This window comes from Loa loa (genome assembly GCF_000183805.2).
Source record: "Loa loa unplaced genomic scaffold supercont3.65, whole genome shotgun sequence".
Lineage (NCBI taxonomy): Eukaryota > Metazoa > Nematoda > Chromadorea > Rhabditida > Onchocercidae > Loa > Loa loa.
In genome coordinates, this window is record NW_018108245.1 from 85,718 (window position 1) to 109,590 (window position 23,873).

Consider the following 23,873-nt stretch of genomic DNA (forward strand, 5'->3'; position numbering starts at 1 on the left):
GAAATTTTGGCACAACAAGCGAAGTTCATTTAAGCTTTTTTTTTATTTGGAGAATGGGTCTAGTTTTTTATTATCAGCGAGTTTAGTCTGTTATGGGCCGTATTTTATACGCACTGAAATATGAAATGAGATTTTGCGGTGCAAATGAAAAAGCATTATGAAAATAAATACGTTAGTTTTAGCCTTAGCAAATCTTTGTACTGTTTATTTGGTGTATTGACTACGAGTTTAAAAACTTTAAGATGACGGTTTCAGTGCATTTATTGCCAACTGTTCCTCGAGTAGTTTGTTGTTTCTTTGAAGGATTCTTATAGCAGTACTAATTAAAACAGTTTTTCATTTCATTAACTCGCTCATTAACGCTCGAGTCTTCTGGAGAATGGCACAGTTCGACATTTGAAGTGTTGCTGCATTTTTGTCATTCCATTTTTACGTTTTCCTGTATTTACTGCACATTCCTCTTCTTTGCCTTTTTTGTGATGCAGAAGCAATATTAATTAGTACTTGTTTCTTCAGTACTTTTTTTATATTAACTGGTCTTGTGTCCTGGACAATATACATGCTTTAATAAGTTTTTCAATTTTACTTTCTAACAACTCATGGTTCTTGAAGTTGTAACTTATTAGATTTCAAAAACACCTATTTGATGAGCCCTTCCCATCAACTTGAGTTGTTCAATATCATTTTTCGATTTTCTATTTTTCTGTAATGTAGATGACCCTTGATTTTATTTATTCATTTGTTTATTCATGGAGTTTGGAATCAAAAAACGCATTTGAGTCCAACCGTTCAGGAATTGTATCTTTCTACTGAATTCAGTGGTCTTGGACTTTTTCACTTGCGAAAGAAGAAGGAAGAAATAATAGGGGGAAGCAATGTATTTAATCCCACTGCTGTATTGCTTCTCAGCTCAGTTTAAAGCGCTTTTCCACATTGCTTCCATCGGTTGAAGAAATTCAACTAATATAAACATCACTGCTGAGAGAGAGGTCAGTCAGTAAACAAAGGCTAATGGAGGAATTGAACTCCTAATAGTTTTTTATGAAGAAAACCACCAACCACTAAACATCTGGTAAGGGGTTGTGGGAATCCTGGGCAAGCGTAGACATATAAGATGCATACAAGCGCATGTTATTCAGTACCCAGATATACTCTTATACCAGATAACTGGACAGTAATCCCAAATAACAGGAACATGTGTTGTGAAGAGTTCGAGCGAGAGATCAAGAACTGACAGTTCAAGCTTCGAAAATGTATACTTTCAGAAAGGAAAGGTGTGATAAATGCCACATTAATTGCTAGAATTCCAAATTTTTGAACGAGCCTTTTGAACCTAGTCGATCAACTGATCGACTAGTAACCAGTAACCAAACATCTATACAACTGTATAGATGTTTGGTTACTGTATTTTAATGTTGTTTGCTATGAAAGGGAGAAGCAGAATTGATGAATTAATAACATACCGGCGGAAGTGGAGTACACCATTTTTGAAGCGATCCTAAATCATTAAGTGCCTCTCACTTTTTTTTTAAACTTTTTTTTTAATAACATTTTTCGACGAAGAAAAATCAATCACTATTGTATGATATAGGCTTGATTCTTTTAGAAATTTCCAACAAATTAGCTTCCAGAGCAAACGTTACTTGCACACTAATGTCAGCACCGTCCAGAATCAATCACTTATTTTAATGCCAAGTAGTCTAGCCTTTTGTGACAATTACAAAATCAAACAATTATTATCGATGGTGTGTTTGTTCATTAACATCGTTTAACATTATATGATATAGGTTCTTCTTTAAAACAAATTAATTAACAAAACACAATTGATCTGAGTGATTTTCACAACTTTCATTGATTTCCATTGATTCGAATCCTATCCCGAAAAGATTCCCGTTCACAATAAATACGTTTTTCTGAGCTATTTTAGCATTCCCGAAAATTCACATTATTATTGCTGAAAGAGGAAGGAAAGGGCCAAAGATACTTTCAGGTAAGGGATGGAAGTAATAATTATTTGACTGTTAGCTCGAGCTGTATCATTTTTGGCCTATACCAGTGTTTAAACTATTCTACAATTATCACAAATGTTAAGATGAAAAAAACGGAAAAGTTATCGATAACAACATATGGTCTTTAAGTAAATGAAAGTTTATTTTATAATTGCGAAATACTTCTTCACAAATGAAACATCCCAGTGAAATATCATTGATTGCATTCGTACCTATTTTAAGTTGACTTTATTAATCTTTTATTGTTTACTTGAACTCTCTTTACATCTAAAAATGATTGTTTATTTTTTATTCCATTTCATCTACAATTTAATCCACTTTAATTAATTAAATCTTCAGATACTATACTGCAACAGTTGAAGGAAACAGGAAAAAGATGAACCCCTAATAGACTGATTATTCAGCATGCTAAATAGAGCAAAAGTTGTCGTAGAGGTCATGGCATGGAAATATTGGTCCAAAGTGCCTTAATTCTGTAGATAGTTTTCCGTCAATTTTGATTGTTAATAAAGAGATAATCCATTATACTTTAACCGCATTAACTGGTCGCAAAATATGTGCTAAAGTGATGGTACATGTGACAAATCAGTTTTATCGCTGTTACAACATCTTATTTTCTTCTACACTAATCTTTAATTATATCCATTCTTTGACTTTTCAATTTTTCCCTTACCTTTGACCTCGTAGTTCATTTGATGGGATTGAAACAATTTTAATTTATTTTCTTGATTGCATTCATTCAATTTTCAACATCTATTAGTTGGTTTGCAACAAACGCAAATTTTCATCACAATTATTACTTGTATTCCAATTTTTATCATTGACAAGAGAGCTATGTTATCTCGATGACACAATCCTTACCATATTCAAATCCAAATATATTAGGTAAAAGAAGTGTCTAATTAAATAAATAGCATGTTAAACACAGCAGAATAGCTTTCAAAGGAGATTAGACTTGAGCATTATTTGCTACCGTAACTCTAGCGGTTAGGATACGCTTATTGTTAAAGATATATTTATGTGTTCATTCTGTAATCCTTAAACACTGTTTATTATGTTATGAAAGTCTCAATTTGATCAAAAATTTGCAAAACTGTAAGAAGTACATCTTCTAGAAGATAATTTGTAGCCACTAAAACCATACCTGAACTTCAAATGACATTCACTCAGGTGTAATTGCTTGTAATATTTATGACTTCAACTTTTTTTTGCTTATCTTAATGTCACCTATTTCGTAGAACCATAGTTGAATTTAATCAATTTTGCAATCAACACTCATAAATTTGTATTTCCAAATGAGCACAAAACATTTTTCCGATTAAAATATCGTTTTAGTTACCCGAGCGAAATCATTTGTAAATTCTCTATTAAAGTGAAATAGGTTTAAAATAGTATATGAAAGTTATTCATGTCTCAAAGAACAAAGTTAGACTATTCGATTGGTCATTTTTCGATCTTTCCAAGCAGATTTTAGAGATTTGTCGAAGAGTTCATTGCGCGTGAATGTTGTGGACAGAGAAGAGGACATTCCCATAGAGGATTACTCAAGGGTCATTGACAACATAAGCATTTTTTTTCTCTTTTTTTTAATGTAAACAAAGAATTATTCTTTATTGTAGTGAAATCTGAAGATGAATGAAAGAAGATCGAGTTTTTACATTGAAATGATTTTTGTGATGAAATAATGAGAAAATTTGAAAAAAGAAAGATTGAATTTTACAATAGATAGAGTAAAAGTATAAAAGAGAAAGGGATGCAATGAAAAGTAAAAAATACTACTAAATTTATATTAAAATTTTTCGTATTCTAATTGCTTAATACAAACAAAAAGTTTCTTTTAATGATAAGAAAATATTCACAACAATAATAATAATAATGACAACAATAATAAAACTATAATAACAGTACTAAAAAGTAATAATATATATATATCCTAATAGTTCGTTAACTTGAGGAACAGCAATTGCAATGAAGTATTGAATTGCATATTTGGTTCCATAAACATACAACCCATAGATGTGACGTAACATACCATTCATTCATGCAACTTTGTTACCTTTATTGGATTGAATTGTATGTGCAAGCAATTCAGGAGATAAACCATAAAATAACAATTTAGTTCACGATATTAACAAATTACTTTTGGACAATAAATTTGCATATGTTTTGATAAGTAATCGTAGAATGTGAATATTTTGTTAAAAACCCATTGAATGACTAAAAATCACGAGAGTAAAACACGTTAAATGATATCTGTTATCAATAAATAATATTAAAATATAATCTGTAATTTGCATAGGAATTTTTTAACTTACTATAAATAAGATCGGATAAAAGTATCTCTCATTAATGACAACCTATATATAATGAGATAAATGAATATACCGTAATTCAAATATAATTTAACGTGTTTTACTCTCGTGATTTTCAGTGATTCAATGGGTTTTTAGCAAAATATTCACATTCTACGATTACTTATCAAAACATATGCAAATTTATTGTCCAAAAGTAATTTGTTAATATCGTGAACTAAATTGTTATTTTATGGTTTATCTCCTGAATTGCTTGCACATACAATTCAATCCAATAAAGGTAACAAAGTTGCATGAATGAATGGTATGTTACGTCACATCTATGGGTTGTATGTTTATGGAACCAAATATGCAATTCAATACTTCATTGCAATTGCTGTCCCTCAAGTTCACGAACTATTGGCACATTGTTTCGTACTATAGATTATTATCCCTCTATCCCTTAAATGATAAACTGTTTATGATTTCCCGTGGCGTAAGGATGCTACATTTAAGGGAATGGGACAGAATGAGTAGGAGAAAGAAATTAGGATTAAAAGGGGATCAACAGCAAACTTTACCACTATAAGTAAAAGAAGGGAATAATTTATATCTATCTTTTGGATCCTTTCAAACAACAATTTTTCAATCATAGAAAAATCAATGATAGTTAAGATGATAAAAACAAAAGAAGAAGGAAATATTATGTAAATACAAATACTATGTAAAAATATTTTTGAAAAAATATCATATAAATAATCGATATATTGAAGAAGACAAATGTAAACAATGAAATAATATTTGCTGTTTGATAGAAAGTTTTGAAATTGCGAAATATTTGTAATGACTTAATTAGGGAAGGAAAAATGATATAAATTGTCAACGATAGATTGACCAGTAAAGGACGAAATTTGAGGTAGATTATTAGGAATTAGTGCTGAAGAAGTTGAACTATTAGGAATTACTGTCGGCGACGTTCCATCATTATGAATTACTACTGGCGACGTCGCATTATTTTGAATTAATATCGGCGATGACTTATTATTCTGAACTATTGTCGGCGCTGTTCCGTTATTATTATGAAATACTGTTGGAGACGTTGAATAAGATCGTACTACTGATGAGAAATGATTCTGCGGCGGTGTTTCCTGCAATGCGTAACGTTCTGGTACGGTCTGTCGACAAATATCTTCGGTTCGAACACCACGTCGCAATTCCTTCTCTGCTAAATCTAAAATCCCCTTCTTCATATTCAAGGAAATCTGTATATCATTATTAATGGCTAATGGCTAATATCAGTGTAATCATTAGTGATCGAAATGATGAATGCTGTTGCATTATCAGTTTGGGATTACTTCATTTCTAGGATGAATAGAAATTTGTGGGTCAATATACTTACCACTTTTAAGGCTTCTTATCCTTTCATCCCAATATTTCTAAAGTATTAACTTCAGAAAGTTCGAAATATAGCGAAAGGATAAAAGGAGATAATTTAGCGGCAATTAATTAATTATATGTAAAATTGCATCGAAGACGGCTCATTAAATCATGCGACAAGAGGCATCAGTTGTTACAGGTATATGCTATGGTCTATTAATGTATGATAGTCGTCGTGTCATACGACAGGTTATGGGTAATAGTATTAGCAGCAAAATTTCAACTAAATAAATGAAGAAATGCTCATGTTTGAAGAATATTTTGTCCTGCAAGAGACGTACCTTTTTATTTTTATCTGAGGTAAATATTTCAGCGATCAATTTTAAGATCATCATAATGATTCTTATTATCCATCTAAGATAAAAGTTGATTTGTTGAAGAATGTGACAGTCCATAGACTGCTAAATCAATGGTTATTGTTATAATAAGTAACTTGAAGCTGACATATGATATGAGGAAATTTCAATTCAAATTTGATTTTTCGATATGGCAAAGGATTAGAGCAAGTGAAGATAAAAGAGACATTTTAAGAAAAGTTCAAAAAGCATTATTGAGAAAAGAACATAAAAACAAATTGAATAAAACTAGAACAAATATATCCTATCATATTCATCAATCATTTTTCAATGGATGTGACAACAAATATGTCAAATGAAATGGATGGATAAGATTAAAGAGAGAAAGAGAGAGAAAGAGGGAGAGAGAGAGAGAGAAACTTTAGAGTGAAGTAATATTTCATCGTTGATACTTACCTTTGTAATTATTTCTTGCTTGTATTTCAGCCATTGCAATTGATGCAAAATCTTCCACTTCAAGTGGCCGTAACTCCTGCGATGATGAGGAACGAACCTAAAATAGAATACTTGAGAATTACAACAATGTCAGGTAATTTGATTGACAAGTATAATGATCCCCTATGATGAAATTCTTTGACTTGAATTCTTTCCTAGTTTCTCGTTTGATATTTTCTTCTTTGTCACCTTTCCTACAAAGATTTCCAGTAATTACTAATTAGTTGATTGCTTAGCAATTACTAAACAAACAAGTGCAAAAGAAAATTTCCAACTTCTGTATCGTTTATGCATGTAATTAAGTTGGGAATCATATTTGAAATGTAATTTTTTACCAGAATTACCAAATATTTAAAAGTTTGACGAAAATTTACATTATATATCATGAAATCGAGGATCTAACATACCCGAACAGAACCATCTACCACTGCTTCTAAATGTTTAATATAAAGCATAGCAAGTCGTAAAGTTTTAATCTTGGCTAATTTTTGATCATGAGGTATATGTGGGACACAACGTTGTAATCGAGCATATGCAAGGTTCATCTCCTCATTTCGTCGCCGTTCCTAGACATAAGATTATTTCATCAAAAAATATTCTATTTCTTTTTCATCTTTCATAGATGTATTATTTATCTCAGAGATTACTAAATTTATTTTGAATCAACAACTACAGACCTTTCGATTCGATTGATTTCTTTTCTTCATACTTAAATTCTGTGATGACACTTCACCTTTCATTTTATTTCCCATCTTTTTATTTTGTTCACTTCTAATTCCCCTTCAAAATATTTCATTTCATAAATTGACAATTATAATTAATTAGAGAAAATACCAATATTTTAAAGGATACTGGTAGAATAACTTGAAATTTTTTTTAAAAAAAAGGATCTAAAATATCTTCTGAAAAATATTAACGCTTAAATTAATATTATTAATTGATTGAATAATCTAAAATTCGTCATCTTTTGTACAAACTAACATTAATAATGGGAGGAAATATTAATCTTAAATTAACATTGTTTTTGGTAATGCTAAGAATTTGAAGAATTGATGAAAGAAAATATTAATAATTAAATTAATATTAGTAACTGATAGAATGCCTAAAAATTTATATTTATATTTCTCTTCTCTTTATTTTACATTGTCCGATGTAATGAAAATTAATGATTTAAGTGATTTGAATTTGAGGAATTTATTTCCAGTAAAATATATTTCAAGTCAAATTATCAGAAATGAAATACTTACCATTGGGAAGCCGATGATATTACTGAATTAGATATGAAACCAACCTTCAGAGAGAGAATTTTTCGATTAGCTAAATGATGATCCAAGGGCGTGGTTATGTCACCCTCGTATCGATGATAGTTTCTAGCATTGATCTCTGGAAGACTTTTGTTTTTTTTTTTTTTTTTTTTCAGTTGACCTCTTTTTCTTTCTTTTACCGTCCTGTCTCTTCCTTAATCCCTTCCTTCCTAGTTTTAAATCATTCCGACACATTTATGATCACATGATTAGCAAGAACAATTCGAAAAATGAAAAAGTTTTGAAATATTTTAACAATTCAATTCATTCACACTAATATTTACTTAAATAATTACATTAATTAAAACAGTCAAGTGATTTGTTCTAAATTATATAATTTCCCTTTATGTTATTTTGAACTTCTAATAATATCAAGTCCGGAAATCAATTATTATCGAATTTGGAATAACGGAAAATGGGTAAACTGCTTGAATAAAAATCTTGGTCAACCAAAAATATACGCAATGGTTGGACATGTAATAAAATGAAATAATATATTACCTATGGATATCAAAAAGTGACCAGAGAATATGATGTTGTTTATGCAGTACTTATTACAGTATATATATTGTAAAATAGAAGGCGGCCGGTGCTTTTGAAGAATGTGAGAAGAGTAATTTGTTGTCACCTCACGTCACTTACCTTTTCCAAAAGAAACAGCTTATGCATCTCGCAATATAACGCAACTCCTCACTTCTTTCATTTCCTTCACTCATATTATCATCCACAATTTCTACGTAATTACTTAATTTGCCGGCTTTATACAGCTTCTAGTTTACCGAAACTCTCGTCTAAACTCTTTCAGGTCACTTTGATCACTATTAAGGTCATTTCGGTCACTGTTAAATATGCTTTAAAAAAAATGGCAATATTTTGAAATAATATGAATTAAGTGTACAAAATTTAATGAATAAAGCAATAAAACAAATGCGCCAGGCGGATTTTCCTAAACCAGATTTTAAGTGGAATAGATGAATGATTCACCTCGAACGCTTCTTTAATTCTGATGTTACTGATAAAAGATCTTTTTACATATAAGATGTATTCTTACCGTTCCCTTTTATATGACAGAATTTCTTATCACTGCCATTATCAGTGGAAAGAGATAATATCATAATCAGTTCAATGGAAGAAGTATCCAATGAAGCACTCACTCAATCAAATGAAGTGGATGAAATATCAGAGAAGCGTTATTCCACTCTCCACAGCTTATTGTCTTTAATCGCCAGGAATACTCTTCGGATACGGTATCACAGATAACTTGCTCGTCTTCTTCCTTTAATCCATTCATTGCTATTTTTCCAACTTTTCACAAATTACTGGCACTAGCCCAAGGGTTATTTCTCATTAGTTATCAATTGTGACATTTCGACCAGAAAGGACGAATGTCAAATATTGGCTTTCTAATATGATTCTCTTTAAACACTTAAGTGATAAAATGGTATCATAAAAATACCGACGTGGTACCGTGATTCGTGCAAAACCTCAATACATGGGATCCGTGTAAACAAACGATATACGTGATTCGTATAAATTTGGCATTAATTATTTCTATAAACTTTTCTGTTATTATTTTCTTTTATAAACCAAAATTGATAATTATTATTGTGAACTTCAGTAATAATGATTGATCTTTGTAGACTCTAATATGTGAAGGATTCCTGTGTGGTAATATCAGGTGTGAACTATGACAATGTATGATAAATGATAAAATATTTTGATATATCAATTTATAACCAATCAAGTATCATCTTAAAATCTGAAATAAGTTTTGGGTGGAGTCATAAAAACATATTTCCATTATATGTCTTTCGATCGTGTCAATTGAACTAGTTTGTTATAACTTTATATAAAAGTAAATACTTATTCATACTTTCAATTGTCAGCAGCTGACCATTTTAACTCACCTCCTCATATGTTTACAGTGACCCTACTCTTTTTCAGCATCCTTTACATTGTCATCCCACAAGGTTATACCGATTTTGTATCATTTACTTCAAAAATAATTTATGTTGATAATGGTAGGATTAGCTATTATATTATAGAGACTTACCAATCGTTACAGTAATATTACCATTGTTATTTCTCTAATCTAGCGTCAGTAGTTCTATTTTTTAATTTCGTCATCTTTCGCATCACCATGATCTCAGACACTTTCATTTCCTTTATTTTACATTTTGAGTGTGTGAACTTAAAAAGATAATTTTCAAGGAAGACATCTCTAATAGGAGCGAATATATTATAAAATAAGTTCAGAAGATCAGAAATATGACGGAAATCCGCCAAGAAATAATACGAAATAATTCAGGATGCCCGTTAGTATGCTACATGTGCGATAGCATCGGCGAGATTAATTGTTTCGGCTCAACATGTATCGGTACCGCATGCATTAAACGTTCTGCTCTTATCGATGGTAAGTATTAGAAACCTGGTATGATATGCCTAAGTGAAACTTTCAAATCCGAACAAAATGTTAACCATCAAACTAAAAACAAAGTTTAGATCTAACTTCCTATCACACATTTAATTCTAAAGCGATTTTGACATATCCTTGGTGACTAGTTTTAGAATTAAAATTTTTCAAATAAAATTATTTTCAAACATTCTCAAGATAACCACAGCATTTTTCGTGTCATACAACTTAAGAAATTGTAACACTACACTCACTGCTTCACACTGAATACGGAACGTCTTAGTCATTTGCAGTTACGCAGACTTAACAGTGAGTTTTGCAGCAACACACAAATCAACAATATTTATTAATAAAAAGCATAAAAACGGCTAAAGTTCTTTAAGGAATTCTACGAGTGCAAAAAATGTGCCAACAAACGAGTGAACCATTGCTGGAGTACTGTGAAACCAGCGTTCTCTGGAAAGGAGGTACAGGTGCCGAATGCATCTGTCAAACTGATTACTGCAATAACACCGGAAAAATATTTCAAAACATAATTTTGACTTTCCTTCCTTTTATTATCGCTTCTTTTGTCAATTTTAAGTGATCATTTTTGGATAAATCAGAAATTATTTGTTGATTGGAGTCAAAAAATCGACAGAACAACCTCAAAGACAAGACTGCTCTAATCAAAGATTCTTCGCAAAGAGGAAAAGACAAACTGATGGAAACTAATCCGTAACCAAACAATACCTGACACATCATATTTCCGTGTAAATATTAGTATCAGATACGACAGAAAAATATCAACGAAGCAATACTTCACCAAAAAGGAAAAACGCTGTATCACTATACTTTAATTTCATTTAAAACTGAAAGTTGAAGGCTTGTTCAGAAGACAAATTTCCAAAGGCAACTTTAGGTAGTACTACTAAAAAGACCGTTATCTTTGCTTCGTCCATTGACATCCATTGTAAACGGAATAGGAGTTACGACGACTTCACCAAAAATTTCAACATCTCGATTATCTATCAATTTCCCAGTATTCATTTCCGATACTTGAATGAGCATATCTAACATCCCACGTAACTAAAAAGAGGACCAAGTATGTATCAGCATCAGGTGTAACATATAACTGCTTCATAAGGACCATTAAAAGTAGCTTCCGAATATTGAATAGAAGCGCTAATTGTTTACCTCAGATAACTTATTACGAATTTCAATTTCTCGTTGAACTGCGCGATGAAGTTTAGAAAACATTTTAGCAATTCTTCGTTCGACATTCTCATTCCCATAAATGTCTGAAAAAGATATGTAAAGCACAAATTATTACGTGATTAACGTGATTAAATATCTGACAATATATGCTTCATTGAAGGAACTCCAGATCTCTGATCACACTTATTTAGGCCAAAATAATAACTTAATTTCTTCCCCGACCAATTTTCCTTGCGTCATGCTCGATAGATTTTTTTTTTTTGTTTTTTTTGGGGGAAAAAAATAAACAGAATGGAGGTGCCGATAAAGCGGTAATAATTAATCTTCGCAATTTGGAAAGCTTTGATGAAACAAAAAAAAAGAAAACTAACCACACATAATGGTCATTGTCTTGAGTAATATATGCAGATATTCGGGCCGAAAGAAATTCTGCATTAAAAAACAAGTATTGGATGGATAGTATCTGAGTTACGCCCTGACAGTGCCACTGTTAATGCTCCGCGTTTGTAAATCTGAAAAAAACGAAATATAAATATGTCATAATTTTCAGATCACAATTATTTCTAGTACCTTAATGAACCTAAGATTAATCAGCCATGATCCTGGAATCTCAGTGATTGATGTTAACAGTGTACCGTCACAAAAACAAAGGAAAAATTTTCTTATGGAAGAAGCTCGCTGTAAATTAAGATATTTGGTAAAACAGAAATGAATAACGGCAAAAGAGTAAAATGCAACCTGCATTAATGCTCCGACAATAATATCAGGACGTGACTTATAATATTTTTCACGAAATAGAACATCGACTGCTTTCCAGTGCTTAAATCGTCGCAACAACAAATCAACTTTACTCAATTTGGCCTAGAAGAGATATTTTTCAATACAAAAACTAAAATTAAACATAAATTAGCACAACTTTCACAAAGAAATAAAGGATAATCAAATAAATATTAAAAATAAACAAATCCTATCTTACAACTATATTTATTAACAAACAAAGCTGTAAAGAAGGAAAAAACCTGTGGAACGCGGGCAGCAGAAAACTCAGTCTTTTCTACAGTTCCACCTCGAAGGAGTTGGTATATCACAGGTGCATTTGTAGGCATTCTGAAATGAGGTATCTAGTAATAGCTGAAATACGACTTCGAGGATGAAATGTAAAATGTTTCCAGATTAACTGATAAAGTACATGTCTGTGTATTTTCAACGTATTAAAATTTCAAAATATGTGAAAACTTCTAAAATTCTGTAAGAGGTACTTTTTATGGTACTCAAGTCCTGCATTTTCAGCTCGCGCAGCTTCTAAAGACTCTTCCAACTTTCCTGGTTCATTCCGAATGGAAATTTGCAATAAATTACCCATACCTACAGCAATAAATTTGTCATTTGATGAAATCGACAATGTGAGTACCTGAAATAAATAACAAAATGAAATACAACAAAATGTCATGCAAAAATTTTAAACAGAAAACAGAAAAAAAAGCAGGACCACAAAGCACCAAATGAAACATTTGTAATAATATTGAAGGAAATATGCAAAGCGTCAAACCTAATAAGAACAATTATTTTGAATTGAAAATGACTGGTCACAAACTTCCTGACAAAATAGTTTGTAGAATTATAAGACGTACCTGAGCAGGCAAACTGAATGAGTGCACTAGCCTATAATCACCACTATCAAGGCTGAAAACATTCACCCTTTTATCGAGACCGCCCGAAAGAAGACGAGTACCTTTCGATGCAAGACAAAGTGAAGTAACCTGGAAGTTTTTTAAATGATAAAGCATCATGACGTAAATGAAATATTTAGCGCAAAATATTTGGAAACAAGAATGTATCCATTATTCAAAGATTTTTTTAGGAAGCAGAATTTATTTTTGAAAAGAGAATTCAGAACCAACTGAATTTATTTCAAATATAATATATCCCTACCGTTTTATGATGATGATGAAGAGTATGATGCAAAATACCACCGGAAGCAATATTCCAAATTTTAATGAATTGTCCGCCAGCCGTAACAATGAATGCATCACCGGGAAGAAGCAGAATTTGTTCAATTGGTGAGCCATGATCCACAGACATCAAGGCTTCATTCCCTTCTGCTTCAGCATTCCATATTTTCGCTGTATGGTCGTATGAACCTAAGAAATAGAATTTATGGATGTGTAATGAATTGCGCCATCCATTTTCCTAATTGTAGCAATGCTAAGAAGTCGAACTTCATCCTAGAAAATAAATTCAAATTTTAGATGGAAAATAATCAAGTCATGATAACTGAAAGAGCTGAACCTGTCTCGTTCTTTATCACATTAATAATGGTGAACTACAGTTTATAAATGAGAGAAAAAAAAAGAAAAGAGAAACAGAAATCATTACCGCTTACGAATAGATGATCAGAAAGAACGGAAGCATCGCTGCATCGAATATGATCCCTATGGACAGCACTGAACACTTTCAATGGAATAGACTTCGTCTCGGTAATATCCCACAATTTGATACAACCTTCATCACCCATTGTTATCAATGTTCGTCCAGATCTTGTGAAAACTACCTGAAATTTAAATGGAACACGAAGAAGCAGATCCAAGAGTGATATCAATGTGGAATAAAACTAATATGACCATGTAACAAGCTGCTGCAAACCACATACTGAAATTCGAGGAGTAAATTTTGTTTAAAAAGTATTTGTTTGCGGCAGTAAAGGAAAACTGTCAACGGACCGTATGGACTGCACTTTCGTGTGCTTTGAAAATTCTTAGTGGGGCTTTCCTTCCATCAGAAGTAGCTGTTTGTTTCCGCACATTAAACAAACGAACTTTGCCTTCTTCGTCACCAACTGCTAAAAACATTATAAATGAAAAATGTGACAAGTACCAACGGTTTCATTCACTCAATGTACAAATATTCTGAAGCTTGGAACTCGAAATTAGAAATGGATAAGAACAAATTAAGCTTGAACTCCTGAACTTAATAAAATTCCTGTCAGCTAAAGCACAGTATGATTTTTACAAATTGGAACAGTATCTTTCTATCTTCGTTTTATCCGCACAATAAAAACTTTTCTTTCAACTATTTTCCAAGCTTTTTTTGCATTACCAAAGAATTACAGACGCAAGAAATATACTCCTCAATACAAAATTTAGCATTCCATCTGTTCTTCACATTTTCACAATCTATTATTTTCTTTTCTATGTGATTATATCCTGTGACTATATCCTTTTTGTGAATTATTCATGTTATGATTCCTTTAAAACATAAACATACAATCACATTATTACACTTTTTAGAGAACAAGTGTGACTTCACGTCATTACGTTTTTAACATTACTAATGTCCCTTTACAACACTACTTTTAGTTTTCTCGATCAAGTACTCGAAAAAAAAATAGAAATTTCACTGCAATCCGTACGCTACATCTAACAATTTCTTAAAATGCTGTTAAAAAAAATTATTAAAATTAACCTTGAAAAAGAAAAAACATACCCAACAGTTTACCATCACGACGAAATCTTGCACCATAAACAGCTTGTTTGAAACGTCCGTATGTTGCCAGGGGTTCACAAATTGTTGCGTCATAAACTGCTAACTGAAAAGAGTTTCTTTCGTTTTATCCACCGTTGCTATTCGATTCGCAGATAACTGCCTTTAAAAGAGTTGCAAAAAAGCAGTATAAACGACGACAACAAACCTTGACAGAAGAAGTACTAGCGACCACATTACTATCTGTTGGAGAGAAAGATGTGCTGGAGATATTACCTGGCTCTTGAAAGACTGCCAAACGCTGAAATATTTCTTTAAAATCAACAACGAACATGTCCTGTACCCCACAGCTCACCAAATGTCTGTCAAAGTAGAATTCCAACAAGGTTAAAAGGAGCTCGCTAAAATCAGATAAACTAACCTCCATGCGCCGCCAGTACAATACATCCTTCGAAAAGCGTTTTTCCATTTTATCGCTCATTATTCGAGCTGCCGGCTTGTAAGGTTCCGCCATTCTGTTCTGCGATAACTCTTTCAAACGACTATAACAGCTTAAATCTTTGTTGTACTAAATGTTTCGTTACAATTATGTTGAAAATGCGTACATGAAGTATAGAGTTGCCCTCGACAGCGTACAACAATTACTGAACAGGAACGAAAATTTTCTAAACAAGGCATTTATTTCATTTTCAATTACAATGAAACATTAATCCATAGTTCATCACATATGTAAAATGTTGACTACAACATGAAATGTATTAATATCCTTCCAGTTGGAAAATGCTAATCTTGGAAAATCAAGAGGAGCGCAACAATGCCAAGGCTCTTTCTTCATCATCCAATAACTTCCTTTTTCTTCTTCGTAACGATTTCATTTCAACATTCTTATCACCATTACCACCGACTTCTCTCTAAACAAACAGGATAGTGGAAAAAATGAAATTCACGGAACCACAGTTTTACTAGTATTGAAGCACTAATAGTTTACTGGTACTACTACTTTTACTAATAGCTACAGTTTTACTATAACTATATTTAGTGAACTTTTTAATTCATATTTTTTGACAGAAATAAATCCAATAACTCTATGAAGGACAATTTATTACTATGTTAATTTAATATTGAATAAAGAACCTGTAAAGCACATACATTATAGTCATTTATGGGATTATCTTCAATCTCATTCCATTCTTCGTCATACTTCTTTGGTTTGTCAGGATCAGGCAACCACGATAAATCTGGTTCGCCATCTGAACCACTCCTTTCGGCTCCCAAATCCAATATTACTCCACCCTCCTTGCTTTGAGTTTTCTTCACTCTATCTTTTTGTTTCTCCTTCTTTTTCTGAATTACTTCAATATTAAACATTTAAAGGAAAAGAAAGAAATGCTGCATGATAGAAATTCAGAGTTTGACCTTCCGCGAATAATTTTATCCGGAGAATTTTTCATCTGAGAAAACAAGGAGTTACACAAAACGAATGTGTTATAAACTACTGAATTTCAGAATAAGGAGAAAGATGAAATAATTACCTTTCTCCACATCTTCTGCTTCTCTTTATATGTTATTTTATCAACCTGATCGATCTGTACCATTTGACGCTTTGCCTCATCTACATCAAGACCAATCAATTCACCATCATTTGGAACGGTATTAGGAAATATTCTGTTTTCCTTCAAAAAAAGTATAAGTTAAAAACAGCCAGCTCAACGAAAGTCGAAACTCGATCTAACGCTTATCAAATCCAAAAATGAATGTTTCAGTGTAAAGCATGTTTTATATTTTTCAAAATTTGGGGGGTAATAAAAATTATGCGAATAACTGCAACAAGTTTAAACTAAAACATACTTTTCACTTATATCTTGGAAAATATAAGCAAAAAGTTTTTTTAAATGAACAAATGTTAAAGCAAGACAAAATCATACCACGATTTCCATTCCGTCGTCTGTGAATACCTTTTTCACACCTAATTTCACTCCTTTTTTTAAAATTTTTCTAGCCAATGCATGGCGTGTCACAAGTTTCTTCGACTCCCTTTTCGGTTCCTCCAGCACCTCGGAGACCTAAATAAATACCTCGGAATTAGGGGCAAATGTACACACTCAAACTGACTGATATTTGTAAACAGCAATATTTTCGGTAATTTTTTATAAACGACAAAATATCGACAGCACCGAATTTTTGCAGTAAAAACCAAGTTGCCATCTATAAAATCCCATATAACCAACTTTGTTTGGAGATATATTGAACACGTTTTTCCGAGTTATTTTCAGAAAGTCGTCGCAATCTCCATCCAAGCCACTACCATTTGTGTTTAGACTGAAATCACTCTGACCTTTCTTAGCTTCATTATTTTCACTTGTACCTAATCCTAGATCGACTTCATCCTCTACAGCACCGCCTTCACCATCATTATCATTTTCATTTTCCTGAAATATAGTCCAGATAATTAATATAACAAGTTTAATAATCTAGTAAATATATATAAGAGAACCTTACCATCACAACCAATTTTTCCCCCGCCTTTGCCGCTGAAATCATCATTTCTACTAATTCTTCAGCACTTTTCTCTCCTTTTTGCTTTTGATTTGTGTTTGTGTGCAAGTTCTGATGCTTATTTGCAATTCGTTTCAGAAATCGAACTCGCGGTGTCGCAGCAAGCCCATAGGATCTATAAAGGAACGAGAAAAACAATTGAGGGATAAGACAAAACAAAACTGCTGAATAGCCAACGATTAATGAGCTTGCCATGTACAGCTGGCCTAAGTATTCTGCTTGTTCTCCGTCCAGATAAATTTTGAGACAACATATTTAAATACAAACTGGTTAGTAGATGTAATACCTTACCACCAGCTGAATTTGGCGAAAAAATATTTCGGATAACCAAATTTAAACTATGAGGAATATTATAAAATAGCATATGAATTTCTGAAAAACAACCAATTATCAGTACTTGGCCAATGCCGTCAGATCAATTGCGTCTAGACTGAAAACATCCTTGTTCCGCATCAAATAAATCGCCCGAATGTAAGCCACAAAACTCTGAAACAATTTAAAAACATGTCTTTTCGAGAAACAATAAAGTTGTCTCCAGATTCTGAACAAGCAAACCCTCTGAGCAAATTCCTTCATTCCCGGGTATTGTGCAATTACTGACTGTAAACGTCTGCTGATATCCATTATTTGCTTTTCACTGACACTGGAATAGTTTAAAACTTTCCAACTGATATATATTAGTACTGACTTGGCTTTATAGTAAAAAAAAAATTCTGTAATAAATCCAGCGTAAATTTCGATCATTGCCGTTACACCATAAGATTTTTTCAAAAATTTTTTCCAATTATTTGTTATTTTTTTTCAATTATTTACTCGAATTTACATGAATCAGCTTGTGAATTGTGAAACTGTGAAAAACAAACCTAAGTTTATTGATTAAAATGTTCTTTTCTTGTAGTCGTTTAAGCATAGCTTGTTCTTGCGCTGGTGTGAGAACCAAGAGTGCTTCACCTTTGGAATCCATCCGTGCTGTACGTCCTACTCTGAACGCAGCGGTCAATTAATTAAGCAAGAATAAATTAAACTTCATGCTGCACAGTGGTAGATAAAACGAATTTTAAAAGATATTCCACGGCATACGAGAATGAGAAAATTTCTAGATAGCTGAAAAAGAAGTGCAGACCAGAAAATAAATCCATTATTGATAATTAATTAGATAATTAACAATTAATTAGCATGCTCATAATTCTCTTTCCTGGAAGCAAAAACTGTCCAAAACTAAAAATTAACCTGTGAATATAATCATCAACATCTACAGGACAGTCCAGCTGTAGTACAATGTCAACGCGAGCAAAATCCAGTCCACGACTAGCAACATCTGTAGCAATCAGTGCAACTCCAGCTGTTTTATTATTAAATTTTTTGAAAACTTCTAGCCGTTTCATTTGATTCATCGTACCCCACAATCCCATTAGTGAAAAGCCTGGTCGTAGATGGCAAAACGCTTCAGCTAAAAACCGCGCCTAAACACATCATCCCGTAACCACGTAGCAAATAATGACCTACAAATTAAGTAAATTGGATGAAGGATTAAAAGCAACCTGCTTGCAGCATGAAACAAATATTAATGTTTTCTTCTTTCGATGATTTAATAAAAACGACCATAGTATATTGATTTTATCTTCATCACTGCATACAAAATAACTCTGCAAAATCACTCTTCATTTTTAACAAATAACTGCTACCACTTAGTTCAAACTTCATTCCTGACAATTTCTGTAATTCTCCAACTCCAAACCCATGCTTTACTCCTACACTATAAATCAACATTCAGTCTTTGTTCATAGAATATATGGAGTAGCATGCGTAGATTACTATGTTGTTCATAGCATATGTGGATTATCAATTACTTAGGACGCCAAACTTGAGTAAGAGAGTGGCAAGGACAATCATTAAAAATCTAACAACCCAATTCTCTAGAAGTAAGAAAAAAAATTTTGGAGGACCAATTAACATTAAACCTGCTGTAACGATTCTGGTGTAGCTTGAGGAGCATTTTCATGAGCAGATATATATAGTGGATCTTTCAGCGCTAGACGCACTAAATCTTTTACATTTTTGGTTTGCGTGGCCGAGAAAAGTAATGTTTGACGGTTGTTCGGTAAGTTTTCCAGGATTGCATTCATCTGTAGCAAGTAAAAAGGTGAAATGCATTACATTATTCGATTCAGGACGGTTTGTCTCCAAGACTGCAAAAGTACAAGTCGGTTACGACCGACTATTATCAGTCTGTCGAGCAAAAGCAGCAGTGAAACCGTTTTGTCTGATAAAACTCTTCGTCAAGATCGCAGTGCTTAAACTGTGTCCCAAAATTATAGAAATATGTTCCAAAATACATATGTTCCAAAATTATAGAACATGCTATCATTCTGAATAATCACTCACCTGTCTTGAGAAACCAAGGTCTAAAATCCTATCAGCTTCATCAATGACAAGAATTTGCAGTTGTTCACATGAAAATGTACTATTCTCGTCCATATGTTGCAATAATCTGCCAGGTGTACATACCACAATGTTCACCGAACCTATTCGTTTACTTTCGAACTCTACATCAGTTCCTAGAAAAATCCGGACAAATTATTTTTTCACTACTTTTGAAAGTTATTGCTGAAATTTGATATAAATGATGCAGCTACCCACCTGAAAATTGAATGATAAATCTTGAAGGTTTGCATTTTTATCGAACGATAACTTATGAGCTCAGTATCGGAGAGTCATGGTAGTGTTGGTCTTCGCTACATACATGATATCAGTAACAGCTTAAGAAGCGCAAAATGGAGGCAAAAAAATACTATAGTTAACTACACAAAAAAAAACCCCCAATAAGTAGAGCAGCCGAAAACTGATGCCGCACTCCGATTTTGTTCAAAACTTGAAATGTCTGGAAAGCGAGTTCCCTAGTAGGACTGATAATCAAAGCACCTAATCCGTCAATTGTACGCGACCATCTCTGCCTCCATAAACATTCTAAAACCTGCAAAAAGCACATATGAAAAACTGATCAGAAATCAAAGGTCATCATTTTAAAGAGATCTTTAAGAAGGAAATAATGCGGAATAAATACAAAGAGCTGTAGATATTGAATGGAATTTTATGATCAAAACTGACCGGTATAAGGAAAGCAAGCGTTTTTCCACTGCCTGTTTTGGCAGCACCAACCACATCAGCACCGGTCAATGAATACTGCAATGACTCACGTTGAATGTCGGTGGGATTTACGAAATTACTTTCCTTGAGACCTCGTTGTGTCGCTCCCGATAATGGCATTCGCGAAAATGAAGTAAGCGTCTTGGTATCTTCCTGTAATTCAAATTTCTTTGCTGATAAACATATAAGGGATGAATAAGGTAATGAAAGCTGCAAATTAACTTGAAGCTGGAACATACTTTCGCGAAATCGGCATATCGTGCAGTTATCGACTCAATAGTTTCCTTTACAATTTTTCCACCTTTCCGTTGTTCAGGAATGAACTTTTTTGGAAATTTGCTGCATGTATCCCGTAAATGACGCATACGTAACACTGAAAACCATGGCTGCTCTAATAAGAACAGACTGAAACCATACGGTGCATGCATCGATAGTGCGAACGGGTAATGACTAACGACTGACGTAAAAATCAAAAAAAGAACTAGAATGACAACCCAGTATACAATGTGGAAAATTTTAGTACTTGAAGATAATTCCAACTTATATCACTTTGTTAACCTGTAATTTTGCCCACTCATCCATTAAAAAAAGAAAAAATCTACAACTTCAAACAATTCAAATAACTAACACTAAAGAATGACAGAAAAACCATTAAAAAGATACAGAATTTATTGAATGCTTGCCCAATTTTAGCGAGAGTTTCGATCTTTCTCTCCTTAAAGGATGGGAAAGCTGCTCAACCCATAAAATGTCCAAGATTTAACATAACAAGAATGTAACGGTACGTGACCAATTCAAAGCATGATGAGTAAGCCAAAGCTAACTTTTTTTATTTACATACTGCTCGTGTATAGTATAAATTAACTAATACCACATGTATCGCCTATGACATAAAAACAGTAAAATGATAACATAGTTACCACTTCAAAATTAATTCCTTTAAAAGGAAGCTTGTCAAGATAAACTATTTTTTCGAGCTTTCTGAAGGAAACTGTTGCTGTTTGATAGAACGAAGATGTGACTGTGCTTCCTCTTCCATAGCTTGCTTCTTCCGTCGCATTTCTGTGTACTGTTGAATTTCCTTTTCCAGCTCTTTATTCAAATCATTAACTGTTTTCCCTTCGAACATCACTGCTACAGCACTTTCAACTGACGGAGTTTCCATCTGCTTTGTCGGCAACTCGTTTACCATTTCCTTATTTTCCAAGTGATACTTGCTCGCTAAACGGTGCAACTGATCTTCTAATGATCGATGCGTCTGCAATAAATTATAACATACAATAATCAACTGTCGATGGAATTATTAACAGTCAAATATATTTCACAACATTACATGAATAACGATTCAAGTGCATTCCAGTTTATATTATAGAATGTAAAATGGTACTATAGAGTTCATTTGCTCCAAAAAACTGCCTTAAACATGGGAAGGAGCAGGGAAAAAAGCAGAAAAAGAATACTTGACTTTCTATAATAGTTATGTTTTCCTTCACAGCTGTAATATGTAAATTTTAATAAAGAACAGCAGATAAAATACAATCGATTTGCTCCTTGAAGCCTTCAGGCAAAACATTTGTAGCTGACAAAAGCTGAAATGACAAAGTGACTTTACCTCAGGTGTAACATCTACAAGTCCATCTTCTTTGCCAGCCATCTTAGATTCATATTCTTTGATCTTTTTTAGAAACAAATTCTTAACCAAGTTATCAGACTTGAAACTTTGTGTTCCTGTGCTTACCATTCTCCATTTCGCGGGTAATCCTAATCGCAACAACATCACCTGTATTGTGAACATTTCAAAGAGTACAACATCAATGAATTAGTAAGAATGGGCGATACATTAAAACGACTGAAACGTCAATAATCCTATATGTAGTAAGAAGTAAACATATTGGTATAAGGTAGTAATAATAATAGAAAGTAAACATCTAACAATAAATAAACACTTGCCACAAAATGTCACACGTCTCGAAAGCTCTAGGACCTCAATTACCTCTAAAGCTAACAGTATGCCCAGAACCACACCCAGAATAACCAAATCACTTTACAAAATCATAAACACCTGCCATCCCCTGCCCAAAACACTGAGGTTTGTTCATCGTATGAGTACTCTCTACAGCTGAGGCGCGATGAAAACTGTCACCCCAGCAGGTGATCATCTGTACGGTACTGAAGAATTGTCTGGGATATTCGAAGTACTGTATGTTTTGTCCTGAAGTTAATTCTAATTTTTGCATCATTGAAATCTTCAAATTATTCGCTTTGTTAGAAATAAAATTACAATAAGATATTACTATATAATGAAATAAAATATTATAAAATTAGAGTCGTCACTTTATTTATTTATTTATTTACTTATTTATTTATTTATCTACCCACTTATTTATTCATTTATTTGCTCGTTTATTTATCTATTCATTTACCGGCCTATTTAACTAATTAATTGATTAATTTAGCCACCTACCCGTTTGTTTATTTATTTACTTATTTATTCATTTCTTCTTAATTATTTTTGCTTAATCTTATATAATTTCATTCGCTTCTATTTATTCCCATATATTATTTTTCTTATTTGTTTCTACTTGTTTTCATTTATTTTTATTTCTTTTCATTTCCTTTTATCTTTTTTACTTATTTTCATTTACTTCCATTTCTTTTTATTTTCTTTTGTTTCTTTTTTGTTCATTTATTATTTATATTTTGCTTTATTCTTTAAAGCGTAGATACTGATTTATTCATTCATTTATAATAAATTAATCAACTGTTTGTTGTATTAGCAATGGTCAATCTCTCTTTTTTTCCTGTTCTTTCTCTCTCCCTCTCCCTTTCCTTTTTTCTTATCTCCTTTTGTCTTATTGAACTTTCTTTTTTTTGCTTTTCTCATCGAATAACACCTTTTGACCCTTTAATCGAGGTCAAGGGACAAAAGGTTAAGATCTTGACTTAATGATATTTTACGATCCCCATTTAACAACACATGCTATAAATCCTAATATCGAGATTTGTATACACTACCTGGTACTTTATCAAGTAGTAATTGCAGTATTGCAGCTGCAGTTGTATTTGAAGTTTTAAGCTTTAACATAAATATTTTAGTCTAAACAAGTATACAGCAAGTGGTTGCTTTGTTTACTTAAGTAAGATGTGATGAGTAAACGACCATTAAATCCCGAAGCACAAGAAGCATACCAATGCTCTTTCTTCTTTTCTGCTTTTTTTCTCTCTCTCTCTCTCTCTCTCCTTTCCTC

At 32.5% G+C, this 23,873-nt stretch overlaps 6 protein-coding genes across 6 annotated transcripts; 1 reads left to right on the forward strand and 5 right to left on the reverse strand.

Moving 5' to 3' along the window:
• Window positions 1-5,129: 5,129 nt before the first annotated feature.
• LOAG_00214 (hypothetical protein) lies at window positions 5,130-7,280 on the reverse strand (the record flags this gene model as incomplete). Its single annotated transcript, XM_003135754.2, has 4 exons — window positions 5,130-5,531; window positions 6,490-6,586; window positions 6,936-7,094; window positions 7,206-7,280. The coding sequence occupies 4 exons, from the start codon at window positions 7,278-7,280 to the stop codon at window positions 5,149-5,151; spliced, it is 714 nt and encodes a 237-aa protein (XP_003135802.1). The 3' UTR covers window positions 5,130-5,148.
• Window positions 7,281-8,957: 1,677 nt separating this feature from the next.
• LOAG_00215 (hypothetical protein) lies at window positions 8,958-10,781 on the forward strand (the record flags this gene model as incomplete). Its single annotated transcript, XM_003135755.1, has 4 exons — window positions 8,958-9,079; window positions 9,777-9,802; window positions 10,172-10,245; window positions 10,629-10,781. 4 exons carry the CDS (start codon window positions 8,958-8,960, stop codon window positions 10,779-10,781), a joined length of 375 nt encoding a protein of 124 aa, XP_003135803.1.
• A 16-nt stretch (window positions 10,782-10,797) lies between these two features.
• Window positions 10,798-15,471, reverse strand: LOAG_00216 (src-associated protein SAW). The gene is made up of 13 exons (XM_020445373.1): window positions 15,344-15,471; window positions 15,131-15,223; window positions 14,926-15,028; window positions 14,163-14,281; window positions 13,819-13,993; window positions 13,375-13,583; window positions 13,074-13,202; window positions 12,702-12,853; window positions 12,462-12,549; window positions 12,181-12,303; window positions 11,814-11,954; window positions 11,422-11,525; window positions 10,798-11,313 (listed from the first exon to the last, which is right to left on the reverse strand). The coding sequence occupies exons 1-11, from the start codon at window positions 15,434-15,436 to the stop codon at window positions 11,877-11,879; spliced, it is 1,362 nt and encodes a 453-aa protein (XP_020304158.1). The 5' UTR covers window positions 15,437-15,471; the 3' UTR covers window positions 10,798-11,313; window positions 11,422-11,525; window positions 11,814-11,876.
• Window positions 15,472-15,719: 248 nt separating this feature from the next.
• LOAG_00217 (hypothetical protein) lies at window positions 15,720-20,990 on the reverse strand (the record flags this gene model as incomplete). The annotated part of the gene is made up of 16 exons (XM_020445374.1): window positions 15,720-15,833; window positions 16,057-16,266; window positions 16,455-16,595; window positions 16,848-16,985; window positions 17,151-17,351; window positions 17,422-17,593; window positions 17,876-17,964; window positions 18,034-18,121; window positions 18,342-18,461; window positions 18,709-18,941; window positions 19,020-19,124; window positions 19,440-19,604; window positions 19,864-20,036; window positions 20,296-20,452; window positions 20,587-20,778; window positions 20,865-20,990. 16 exons carry the CDS (start codon window positions 20,988-20,990, stop codon window positions 15,720-15,722), a joined length of 2,424 nt encoding a protein of 807 aa, XP_020304159.1.
• Window positions 20,991-21,433: 443 nt separating this feature from the next.
• LOAG_00218 (ATP synthase coupling factor 6 family protein) lies at window positions 21,434-22,420 on the reverse strand (the record flags this gene model as incomplete). The annotated part of the gene is made up of 2 exons (XM_003135758.2): window positions 21,434-21,883; window positions 22,238-22,420. 2 exons carry the CDS (start codon window positions 22,418-22,420, stop codon window positions 21,590-21,592), a joined length of 477 nt encoding a protein of 158 aa, XP_003135806.1. The 3' UTR covers window positions 21,434-21,589.
• Window positions 22,421-22,664: 244 nt separating this feature from the next.
• Window positions 22,665-22,862, reverse strand: LOAG_17359 (hypothetical protein; the record flags this gene model as incomplete). Its single annotated transcript, XM_020450018.1, has 1 exon — window positions 22,665-22,862. One exon carries the CDS (start codon window positions 22,860-22,862, stop codon window positions 22,665-22,667), a length of 198 nt encoding a protein of 65 aa, XP_020306370.1.
• Between the last annotated feature and the right edge of the window lie 1,011 nt (window positions 22,863-23,873).

What these genes read in the sequence shown, in the direction of transcription:
- LOAG_00216 (XM_020445373.1), bottom strand. Translation starts at nt 15,436, where the DNA reads ATGGCGGAACCTTACAAGCCGGCAGCTCGAATAATGAGCGATAAAATG. An exon ending in CTAGTACTTCTTCTGTCAAG is followed by an intron (nt 15,029 to 15,130) that starts GTTTGTTGTCGT and finishes AACTCTTTTCAG; the next exon opens with TTAGCAGTTTATGACGCAAC. An exon ending in TTCATCATCATCATAAAACG is followed by an intron (nt 13,203 to 13,374) that starts GTAGGGATATAT and finishes AAAAACTTCCAG; the next exon opens with GTTACTTCACTTTGTCTTGC.